Source organism: Sarcophilus harrisii, chromosome 2 (assembly GCF_902635505.1).
Source record: "Sarcophilus harrisii chromosome 2, mSarHar1.11, whole genome shotgun sequence".
Taxonomy (NCBI): Eukaryota; Metazoa; Chordata; class Mammalia; order Dasyuromorphia; family Dasyuridae; genus Sarcophilus; species Sarcophilus harrisii.
This window is the reverse complement of record NC_045427.1, coordinates 374200027-374212759: the sequence shown is the minus strand read 5'-3', so window position 1 is coordinate 374212759 and position 12733 is coordinate 374200027. Positions and strand designations below refer to the sequence as shown.

The following is a 12733-nucleotide window of genomic DNA, read 5'->3' as shown; positions in this document are numbered from 1 at the left end:
GACAATAGCTTTAGCAAAGTCGCAAATCTAACCATTAGAATAAGCATTGAAAAAAATAGCATTTCTACATAATTTAAAAATCTAAGAGGCAATACTAGAAAGATAAATTCTATTCCAAATAACAAAAAATTTTGTTAAGCATCTGAGGATCAATATATGAAAGCTAACAAAAGGCTTGTGTTGATTCAGTTATAACATACTTCTTAAAAAAAATACAGAACAAGTTAAGGATGAAGTTAAGGATGGAAGCATAGTCAGTGCTCATAGCTGCACCATGTCAACATAATAGTAAAAATGACTGTGCTACCTAAATCAATATACATTTTAATGCCATATCAATTAAATTATCAAAAAGATATATAGAACTTGGTAAAAGTAATGGCAAAATTGATTTGGAGAGGCAAAAGACTTAGAATATGAATGGAAATATTAAAAGAGGTAGGGATGAAGGGAAAACAGTATCTTCAAACTATCTTATAAAGCAGCAGTAATTACTATCACCTGAAATTGGTTACAAATAGAGAGGTAAATCAGTAGAACAGACTAGATAAAAGATAATCAGAAACAATGGAGCTCAATAACAACATTTGATAAGGTGGAAAAAAATAAATTATTTAAGAAAGAATTCCATTTGATACAAGTTGATGAAAAAGTTGAGAAATAATTTGGCACAAGTTAGGCTCAGACCAACAACTTATGCTATGTTCCATAATACATTCTAAAAGGATACCTGAACTCGATTTTGAAAAACACAGTATAAAAATTAAAAGTAGTTATACCTGTACCTGTATAGGTATATAGGTATAGTACCTGTAATAGGTATATAACAGCTATGGGTAGGAGATGAAGTCAAAAGATAAAAGACAACATTAATTACATGAAATGGAAAAGTTTCTATTCAGGCAAAATTAATTCAGTTAATGGAAAATGAATGGATGCCCTTCAATTGGAGAATGGTTGGGTAAATTGTGGTATATGAATGTTATGGAATATTATTGTTCTGTAAGAAATGACCAGCAGGATGAATATAGAGAGGCTTGGAGAGACTTACATGAACTGATGCTAAGTGAAATGAGCAGAACCAGGAGATCATTATATACTTCAACAATGATACTGTATGAAGATGTATTCTGATGGAAGTGGATTTCTCTGACAAAGAGACCTAATTCAGTTTCAATTGATCAATGATGGACAGAAACAGCTACACCCAAAGAAAGAACACTGGGAAATGAATGTAAACTGTTTGCATTTTTGTTTTTCTTCCCAGGTTATTTTTACCTTCTGAATCCAATTCTCCTTGTGCAACAAGGGAACTGTTCGGTTCTGCACACATATATTGTATCTAGGATATACTGCAACATATTCAACATATATAGGACTGCTTGCCATGTAGGGGAGGGAGTGGAAAGAGAGAGGGGAAAAATTGGAACAGAAGTGAGTGCAAGGGATAATGTTGTAAAAAGTTATCCTGGCATGGGTTCTGTCAATAAAAAGTTATAATAAAAATATTAATTCAGTTAAGAAGAAAAATCATAGAATAGTTTAAAAAAAAACATGTTTACTGGCTGTTGCTTTAGTCTCCACCATCTTCAAAACATAATCACTTGATCCATCCATTTCTGCTATCACCCCACATCTCACTTGCCTTTTATGGTTAAACTTCTTGAGAAGGCCATCTACAATTGATGTAAATTATTAACTACCACATAGACCACATAGAAGATATTCCAAATCACTAATAATAAGAAAAATGCACATTAAAACAATCTTAAAGTTTTACTTCACATCCTGCAAATGTACAAAAATGACAACTATCAATAGTCAGTGTTGGAGAGGTTGTTGCAAACTAGGTGCACCACAGATTCATTGATAGAGCTGTGAAACACTATAATCATTTTGGAAAGTGATTTGGAATTGTACAAATAAAGTGACTAAAATATTCATATATTTTGATCTAGAAATTCCATTACTAAGCATATACCAAGGAGATGTTTGATAAGAAGAAAATGTAAAACTAGAAATTAAGACAAAAACTAAAACATTTATAACAACTTTTTGTGATAAATAATTTGAAACAAAGTATATGTCCATCAATCATGGGATGGTTAAACAAAATTCAGGATGCAGAGATGGACTATTAATGTGCTGCAAGAAATTATAAATGTGATAAATCTAGAAAAACACGAAAAGATCTACATGAACTGATGCAGAATTAAATAGCCAGAGACAAGAAAAAAAAGATATACACAACAGAAAACAACAATGTAAAGGGCAGTGGGAGGGGGAGAGGGGGTGAGTTGAGAAATGCCACACAGACAATAACAAATGTTGTAAAATTATAAATAACAAGCATGGTTGGAAAGAAGAAATGAAAAGACATTCTCATTTCACCTCTTTACATGTTGCATACATTTTCTGACTTTTTCATTGTGCTGACCAATTGTGCTGATTTTTTTCTTTTGTCTTAAAAATCTAATTTGTTTCTGGAAATAGATTTAAAAGAATTGCACATATTTAACCTATATCAGATTGCTTATTGTCTTGGGGAGGGGAAAGGTAAAGAAGAGAGAGAAAAATTTGGAACCAAGATCTTACAAAGATGAATGTTGAAAAATATCTTTACATGTATTTGAAAAAATAAAATGCTACTGAGGAAAAAAAGTCATTTATATGTAATGGCTCTGAGAGAAGGAGGAAAAGGATGCTGGAGAAAATCATGTTATGAAAAATTAGACATAGATAAAAAAACTAATTAAAATGAGAAAATGTTTTTTCTCTGACTTGCCCAGGGAGAAAAAATAACTTTACATTAGAGGCAACTCTGTTAAACTTTCAAATGATCAGGAGTAAAGAAGAGAGTAATACACTGTCAAAGAAGGAAAAATAATTCTGACATTTTGTCAGAGAAGGTAGGGTATGTCCATTGTTGATATCACAGTAGGAAAAAGTAAGAACATACAAAATAATGAAATGAATTATTACAAAAGTACTGGAAAGCTACATACATACTAGCTACTGGAAAGGAGTGTCTAAACTTCTGTTTCCCAGAAAAAAAAAAGTTTGGGTTAGATGATTTCATTTTGCTTCATCCTAACTCCAATATTAAGGAGAGTACAAGTAGTCTTCCTTTCTTTAGCTCATCTGAAGTGTAAGTTTAGTCTAGAACTACTAGGTGAAATAATCTTTTTAGAAACGGAAATGTTATAGTAGTGTGGCCAAGAATTCACCATTAAATCCTTGGTGAAGAGAAGATTTGGGGAAATATTGTATCATTAAACACCTTGAGCATTTTTCACTTGCTCAGAGGAAGAATGGAAAATGATTGTTTGCCTTTGACATTTTCAGCTAAAAAGCAGGTGCCTCGAAACTGCAACAAGAGGAAATGAGGAAGTAAAGGACAAAAGGGGAAAAATTAAAAAGTACAATTAAGTTCTCCAAATTAAGGACAAGAGAGGCTCTACTTAGGGATTTCTGTGGTTCATACTTTGCAGTGGAATGAAAAACTGAGAATTACGTGTTGGCTTGTATTTAATGAAGCATCAAATTGTCAGGTATTATGGGTTCTGAATGATGAAGAAAAACAATTTCAGTTATTCATGTTTGCCTTTGAACAAAGAAGAGCCTCACCTTAGAGGGAGAATTCTGGTCCCTGAGTTCAGGCTGACCACCAACTCTGGCGTTTATTTCAGCAGCGAGGTTGCCTTTCAAATCTATTTGTTCTGCCTTGAGAAAAGTGAACTCACTTTGTCCTGGATCTGAAGCAAGACACACCTCGTAGGAATATGGCAATGGCAATGTTCCATTCATGCATTTACTGGTGCCTCTAGGTTCCAGGGTAGAATAAAAGTCAGTGGGAAGAGAATCCAATACTAGGTGCTGTTTGGGTTTTCTGCACTTAAAAACCAGCACAAATACTGCAGTCAGGAGGAATACAAAAGACACTAAAGCCAATGCAATGACCAGAAAAAAATTAACTTTCCATTGCGTGGATACATTTTCGGAGAGTTCCTCTTTCATCTCCGGCATTGCCTCTTGCAGACTGTCTGCGAAGACTAGGTGCAGAGCCACAGTGGCCGACAGAGGGGGCTGGCCTCCATCTTGCACAGAAACCAGAAGGCGGTGCCGGGCAACGTCTCTTTCAGCCAAAGCCCTAGCGGTCCTGATCTCACCTGTGCGCAGTCCCAGGCTGAAGAGTCCCGGATCCGTGGCCTGCAGTACTCGATAAGCCAACCAGGCGTTGTGTCCCGAGTCTGCGTCCACTGCCACCACCTTGGTGACCAAGTATCCTGGCTCCGAAGATCGAGGGACCATGTCGAAGAGGGCAGATCTGTCAGGTCCCAGGGCCGGATAAAGGATGTTTGGGGCGTTGTCATTGAGGTCCGAGATGAATACTTGCAGGGTAACATTGGTACAGAGGGCCGGGGAACCAGCGTCACAAGCCTGCAGAGTCAGCTCGAAGGTGCGGACCTGTTCATAATCGAAAGAACGCTGAGCAAAGATGGCTCCGCTGTGGCTGTTGACCGACACGTAGGAGGACAGAGGCAGAGAAACCAGGTCACTGCTGACGATGGAATAGGACACTCGGCCATTCCCGTCCAGGTCGGCGTCAGAGGCTGAGACACTGGTGATGGAGGCTCCTGATGGGTTGTTCTCGGGGACGTAAACGACGTATGAAGACTGGAGGAAAACTGGGGGATTGTCATTGACGTCAGCTATGTGCAAGGTGAGGGTTTTGCTGGTGGACAGAGGAGGCTTTCCCTTGTCTGAGGCAGTGACAGTAACGTTATATTGTGGGGTCTGCTCTCGGTCCAGGGGCCCATCTGTCAGCAGTTTGTAGTAGTTCCTGGAAGAGGATTCTAGTCTAAAAGGTGCATTTTCCTGTACGTGGCATGTGACCTCCCCATTGACTCCAGAATCTCGGTCTGATGTTTTCATCAGAGCCACCACTGTACCAGGTGAGCAGTCTTCAGGAATCAGTGCTGAAATGGAAGTGAATATAACTTCTGGGAAGTTGTCATTTACGTCCAGAACTTCAATTTCAACTGTGCACTGAGTAACCAGACCACCCCCATCCCTGGCTTCCAACACCATTGAGTAGTCTCTGATATTTTCAAAATCTAAGTTTTCTAGAGTTGTAATTTCCCCGCTATTTGGATCCAGAGAAAACACTTGCCATTGTCTGTGGGAAGAGCGGTCGAAGGAAAAAGTGATTTCCGCATTGATCCCCTCATCCCCGTCCGTGGCTGCCACGCGCAGCACAGATGAGCCCGGGGGCAGGTTCTCTAGCAGACTGACCTTGTAGACGTCCTGGCTGAAGACAGGGGCATTATCATTGGCATCAGAGACACTGATTCTGATCTGAGCTGTGCCACTTCGGGCTGGATTCCCGCCATCCACTGCAGTCAGGACCAAGTGATAGGAACTTTGCTTTTCCCTGTCTAGAAGTTTCTCTAACACAAGTTCAGCATATTTACTGCCATCTTTTTTCTTTTTTACTTCGAAGGAAAAAACAGGATTGGTGCTTAGGTAATAAGTTTGTAGGGAATTGAGTCCTGTATCTGGATCATGAGCAGGTTCTAATGCAAATTTCGCACCTGGCGGAGTAGACTCAGAGATGTTTAAATTGATTATATTTCTCCTGAACTGGGGCGGATTGTCATTTATGTCTTCAATTTCCACGTTAACATAGAAAACATTTAAGGGGTTTTCAACTACAGTCTCTAATGTCAGAGCACAAACTCTTGTTTGGGGGCATATCTGTTCTCTATCTATTCTGTCCCTTACAAGTAAATCCCCTCTTTCCGAGCTTACACTAAAGAATTCTCTTTCTCCATTAATCCGGAGCTTCCGGAAGGATAAATCGTGGACCTCTAGTCTCAGATCCTTGGCGAGGTTCCCCACCACCGACCCTTTAGCCATTTCCTCGGGAATTGAGTAACGAATCTGCTGTGAAAGCGCTCGGCAGAACAAAGACGCCAAAAAAGGAAACAGTACTTGCCTCTTGAGCCGCCAGCCCCTCTGTTCAGCACCACTTCCCATCTCTCGGGCTCCTAGGATCGCTGCCTTTCCAGGTTAGGGAAGTCGCACTTCAAATCATTTCTGGATTTTAAGACTTCCCCTACCGCGAAGAAGCGTCACTACTCAGTGCCTATTGATCAGCGCATACAGGGCAAACCCTGTTGAGAAGAAAGCTCCAGTCATTAAAGATTGTGTCGCTTCTGTGATGTGAGCCCCAGGACCGTGCAGGAAATCACTGTGTAGGAGCCTCCTCCAATAGATCTCGAGCCTCAGTTCTGGCTCGGTATTGGCGGACAGCGGCGCTCTGAGTCTCTTTTGTAGAACTGCATTCAAGTAAGTAAGTAAGTGCGCCACCAGGAGTCTATAGAACTGAGTTTAACCAGAACCTTTTTTCTCGTGAGACGATCTCGGAAGTACGAGGATATAATCCTATTGGCCGGCTAACGATTTCCTGAGGAGTTTATTACATATTGGAGTTTGCTCTGTTTGTAGTCTTTTTGTTCAATAATTTCAGTCGTATCCGACTCTTCCTGACACCATTTGGGGTTTTCCTGGCAAAGTTATTGGAGTGATTTGTCATTTCCTTAAGGCTCCAGATCATTTTACAATGATGGAAAACCGAAGAAAGCAGGGTTAAGTGCCTTGCCCAGAATCACACAGCTAGTGTGTCTGGGACAGATTTGAACTTGGGAAGATGTCTTTCCCATTTAAGTCTGGCACCGCGCTACTTAGATGCTCACGTTTTCTCAGTCTTCTAGTTTTGTTAGGAGTACGTTTTGATGTAATCTTGAAGTTTATTTGGTACCGATTTTTTCCTCCTCTTTCAACTTCTGAAAATACAGAATGCTACAATCTGGCAAAGAACCTTTGTTGAGATGGTAAGTGGCAATTATATAGAAGTTTCTATGAAATCTCATAATATTGAATTCTCTTGGGTCGGGATATTCACTTTCAAAACATTGCTCATTTTAGATTCTCTAAACATTATAAAGAGTTCCGACAGGTCCACACTAATCATTCTGGCTAAGATGACAGAAAAGGAAAATGATTCATGTAGGAAGGGTTTGGGAAAAGAGGAACACTAATGCACTATTGGTGGAGCTGTGAACTAAGCTATCCATTCTGGAGAACAATTTAAATCACGCCCAAAGATCTATAAAACTGTATGCATCTTTTGATCAAGGAATATGGCTACTAGGTCTATATCCCAAGAAGACCGAAGAAAGAGGACTCATATGTGAAACATATATATAAAAGTTGTCTTTCTTTCTTTGGCAAAGAATTGCAAAATGAGAAAATATTCATCTATTATAGGATGGCTGAACAAGTTATGGTATATGGATGTGATGTAATACTACTGTTTTGTAAGAAATGATAAAAAGTATAGTTTCAGAAAAACCCAGAAAGACTTATATGAACTGATGCAAAGTAAAGTAAGCAGAACACTATACACAGTAACAATAACAATGTAAAGACAACTTTTCCCTATTAGACACAGTTTAATTCACTAAAAGACTTAGTAGGATCAAGACAATAATCCACCACAACTTCAAAGTATTCATAATATAAAATACCTTTCACTTTCAGATAAGATGGATTAAGCTGTAGGTTGAAACATATTTCTCTCTCTCATTCTTCTTCTTCTTCTTCTTTTTTTTTTTTTTTTTTTTTTTTTTTTGCCTTTTTGGGGCTAAGCTGGGAATATGGATATTCTTGTTCTGAAGAGGCTACCATTTTGTAAGAGGAGCATTTCTATCCGAACTGTCACAATGATCCCCTTCCCAATTCCTCCCGTCTTTGTCCTTCAATTTAGGTTTGCTGTGAGAATCAATCAGCTCAAAGATTAGCATATCAATATTTCCTCAGAGATTAATGATTTAAAAAAAAAAACCATTCAATGTGTGCTTAGGATCCTTTAAAAATATCATCATTTAAAAAAATATGAAGAATTGAGATAAACTTAAGAAGAATTCTAGGAACCAATTCAGAGTAAAGCAAGCAGAACCTGGAGAACAATTTACACAATTATTACAATAACATAAACGAAAATATTGAAAAACAACACGATCATCAAATAGTGACATAGTAAAGTTTGATTCCTCACTTTAATAAGAAAAAAAGAATGTGACTGAAAAATGAGATATTTATTCTCAGACTTAATGAATATCCTTATATGTTTTGGTTAGCTGTATTTTGCTGTTGTTGTTGTTACAAAGAAAAGTTTTTTGGGGGAATCATTAGGAAGTGACAGCAAAGTAGAGAAAAAGAGGATTAACAAAAAATTTTAAAGAAAAAGATTAGATTATGTCATTTCTCTGCTCAAATCCCCTCAATAGGATTCTTAAATACTTAAGACATTCACAATTTAGTGATTTTCTCTCAGGCAATCTCACAACATTCTTCTCATGTATTCTATGATCCAGGTAAACTGGTGTACTTGCTCTAAGACGATACATTTGGATCTTTCTCAATTTCTATGTTTTGGATTATGACGTAATCTACATTTGTAGTATCCTTCCCTTCTTCACCTTTTATCCTGCTTCCCATCTCCTTCTGTTAACTTGCTCTCCTTCAAGGAATAACCAATAAGTACCACCTTCTCTATGAAGTGCTATCTTCTCTGATGGCTCCAACTCAAGCAAAAGCTCTCTGAGCTCATCTGATATAATAGAATGGAGTACTCCTCTTATAATGCTTATTGTATGTAATTGTATTACAGTTATCTGTGTCTGTGCATTCCAACATCTGTTAGATTACAAACTTTGTGAAAGAAGAGAACCTGACTCATTTTTTCTTTAGACATTGCATATAGTGAGTACTTAAATGCTTTTATTAATCTGTTAATGAATAGGCAAGAAAATGAAGGAATTATTTCAAGCTAGCTTTTTAAAACAACAAAACAGGGAAGAAATAATGATAATGTGTGTTCCCTTACTGACTTAAAAGGATGCTTTCATTATAAGCCCTAAAAAAATGGACTGAACTTAAACAGTATTTTCCTACCGATCTATAGTTTAATCTATAGTATAAATGTAAGACGTCTTACAAACAAAAGAAAACTTAGAACATTGTTACACTTAAAATGCTATCAAATAAGATAATGTATATCAAATACTTTGTAAAAACTTAAATGTACTATCTAAAAAGAGATATTAATATCATTATTCCTACGACGATCAATATAGTCTTCCTCACTTATAACTGCATTAATTTCTGTCAATTAAGTAAAAGTAAGTAAAACAACTACTACACACTCCGTCAGAGAACTACTTGTCAACACTAAATAAATGGTCAACAAAATACTCCATAACATAAGAAATTGGAAATGCAAGTTGCATTTGGTGAATTCCGGAAGAAAATCAAGGACATTTCCTTATAACTTCCGGTTTTAGACTTCTTTTAATCAGTCTTTGGTTATATACTTACTTTCATTCAAGATAAAAGGGAATTCTGTAAACATTGCATGGTAGTAAAATGGCAAAAAAATGAACTCACCTGAACCATATTTTGATTTCCCTTACTAAACTCTGAATCGCTGGAGAACAACAGTGGTGTATTTTTATCACAGCTCTGTAGACTTAGGAGTGTGTCTGCATAGTTGGGTTGAGGAAAGACCAGTTGACTCTTCCGAGAATCAGTGGTAAGGGAAACCTCCTGAGTATATGACTGGAGAAAAGCTCGGACTCCTTCTGTGCCCACAAAGTGGGAGGCAGGTACCGCTCCAAATTTGTTACTACTTACTCCCAGTAAGTGTGATCTCCACCATTTGCGTAGTCTGAGTGCCAGTAAGGTGATAATGAAGACAAAGAATAAAGAAGAAACGGAAGCCACTGAGATAACAAGGTAGAGTGTGAGTTTTGAGTTATCAGCAGTTTCTGGGATCTCCATGATGCTGAGATCCGAGAGAATCTCAGGGATGCTGTCTGCCACAACCACTGTGACACTTACAGTGGCGGAGAGGGGTGGCTCGCCTTTGTCTGTGACTGCCACCACAAGATTCTGCTTGAGGGCGTCTTTGTCGAGGAATGACCGAGCAGTCCTGATCTCACCATTATGCAGACCCACCGAGAAAAGCCCAGGCTCTGTGGCCTTGAGCAGGCGATAGAACAGCCAGGCGTTCTGGCCTGAATCTCCATCCACTGCTACCACCTTGGTCACCAGGTAACCTGGCTCTGCAGTTCGGGGAGCCAACTCTACTCCTCTGGAGCCATCGGTGGGAAAAGTGGGATATAGGATTTCCGGGGAGTTGTCATTTTGATCCAGGATGAAGAGAGTCAGAAATACACTGTTGTTGAGAGGCGGTTCCCCTGAATCGGTAGCTGTCACTCTTAGCTGCAAGTCTCGGAATTTTTCGTAATCAAAAGAGCGCAGAGCATAGAGGACACCAGTCTCCGAATTAATGGAGACATAGGAAGAGAGAGGATCCTCCTGGAAGATGTCATTAGCAATAGTGTAAGTGATTTGGGCGTTCTTCTCACTGTCTGGATCACTGGCAGTCACTGAATAAATGGAAGCGCCTCTTGGATTGTTTTCCCGGATGTAAGCAGAGTATGAAGTTTGACTGAAGGCAGGCGGGTTGTCATTGACGTCGGCCACGTGCAGGGTGATGAGAGTGTCTGTGGAAAGAGGCGGAGTCCCAAAATCTGTGGCTGTCACGGTGATATTGTACTCCGAAACCTGCTCCCGGTCTAGGGCTGTGTTTGTCACCAAACTGTAGTAATTTCCATAATTTTTTTCTAATTTAAAGGGCAGATTACTTGGGATGGAACATGTGACGAGACCGTTCTCTCCGGAGTCTTGATCGTGTATATTTAAAAGTGCGATGACGGTCCCTGAGGGAGAGCCTTCTGGGACTGAGGTGATCAGAGATGCGATGGTCACTTCCGGAGCATTGTCATTTACATCCACAACTGTTACCAACACATTTGCTCTCGCAAAAAGCCCTGCATTATCTTTAGCTTGCACTTCCATTTCGTAGAACCCTGATTCCTCATGGTTCAGATTCCCTACTGTCGAGATTCTGCCCGAATGACTGTCCAACTCAAAAATCTGTTTGGCTTTGTTGTGGATATTCCAGAAATAGGTCACTTCTCCGTTGATTCCCTCATCCGGGTCGGTGGCGTTCACTGTGAGCAGCCACGTTCCCATAGGCACGTTCTCGGGAATGCTCACGCTGTACACGGACTGAGTAAACACCGGGGCATTGTCATTCGCATCGAGAACAATCACTCGCACTCGCACGGTACCGGAGCGGACAGGATCTCCTCCATCCGAGGCCGTGAGGATGAGACGGTGAACAGGTTCCTCTTCCCGGTCCAGGGCCCGCTCTAGCACCAGCTCTGGATACTTGGCCCCGTCTGCTTTGCTTTGCACATGCAGAGAGAAGTGTGGATTCGGGCTCAGTTGATAGCTCTGAAGACCGTTCATTCCCATATCTAAATCCCATGCATTAGGAAGACGACATTTTATTCCTACGTTTGCCTGTTCAGTTACTTCTATATCTACTTCATCTTCCTGAAAGCGTGGAGCATTATCATTAATGTCAGTCACTTCTACTTCTAGTCCATAAATCTTCACTTTGTCCTCTAGGAGAATCTCTACATTTAAAAGGCACTTTAAGGAGCCCGGGCAAAGTTCTTCTCGGTCTATTCTGTCCACGGTCACTAAACTGCCGCTTCTGACATTCAGAGCGAAATGTTGCTTCTTACCTCCGGAGACAATGCGGGCTCCTCTTTCCGAAAGCTCCCGCGGCTTCAGTCCAAGATCCTTGGCGATGTCACCCACAAAGGAGCCCTTCTCCATCTCCTCGGGGACCGAGTAGTGGATTTTCCCGGTCCCGGTGTTCCATAGCAGCCCCAGGAGACAGCAAAACAGGATTCGCTCTCTGCTGGCCTGCTGCCTGTGTGATGCAGTCATTTCGTTTTTCCTGCCTGGTTTACCGTCTTCTTATGTTCTTTCATTCAAATTCGGTCCGGAGCTAATCTTGGATGAACCATATACACAGCCAAGTTCAGAACCGGGACGTCTTGTGGGCTTATTCTCCGTGCAGACCCAGATCTTGATCTCTCTGCTCCTGCTTTGCGAGGTAGGCGTGGGGAGGATCTGACTGGATCGCTCCTTGTTTCTCTCTCCCTGATTGTTGAACAGCGGCGCTCAGAGTCTTCACCAAATATTGCACCAACTTTGTTTTTCCCCCTATCATGCTCAATAGCCGCTGGTGATCCCGGTTCGTCAGGACTTTAGAAGATGAAAATTATATATATATATATATGTGTGTGTGTGTGTGTGTGTGTGTGTGTGTGTGTGTGTATGTATATATATTTGTACTTGTTTCGTTAAATATTTCCGGAAGACATGCAAAAATTTTTAACATTATTTTTAAAAAGTTTAAGTTCCAACTTCTCTTTCTCCATTTCATTCCTCCTGTTTTTGGAACAAACAATTTTGATTATGTGAAGTCCTACAAAACATTTCCATATTAACTATGTTGCAAAAAGAAAAAAAAACTAAGAGAAATAAAGTTGTTTGTTATTGTTTTTTAAAGTTTTACTTTGATCTTTTTTCAGAATTTATTAGTTCTCTCTCTGAAGATGGATAGCATTTTTCGTCACGGGTCCTTTGGATGAATATCTGTTTTAAAGGAAAACTTTCTTTGTCTCCTTAAAGCTTTCTTCATATCTTTATCTTAGAGATAATTGTGATTATTTTGTGATCA

General features: G+C 39.6%; 2 protein-coding genes across 14 annotated transcripts in view; both read right to left on the bottom strand.

The window, feature by feature from the left end:
* Positions 1–12733, bottom strand: part of LOC100926346 (protocadherin gamma-C4) — a 169531-nt gene that overhangs the window by 58503 nt on the left and 98295 nt on the right. The window contains exon 1 of one of the 13 annotated variants that reach the window (XM_031953438.1): positions 9514–12257. The exons of the other annotated variants lie outside the window; for them this stretch is intronic. Within the exon in view, the coding sequence (XP_031809298.1) occupies positions 9514–11934 (2421 nt within the window). The 5' untranslated portion in view covers positions 11935–12257. Of the gene's footprint in view, positions 1–9513; positions 12258–12733 lie in introns of those variants that run through there. 13 annotated transcript variants of the gene reach the window in all.
* On the bottom strand, positions 3956–6602 carry LOC105750732 (protocadherin gamma-B5-like). The gene is given in 2 exon segments (XM_031953448.1): positions 3956–4085; positions 4087–6602. Coding segments are annotated over 2 exon segments (1986 nt in total). The 5' UTR covers positions 6040–6602; the 3' UTR covers positions 3956–4052.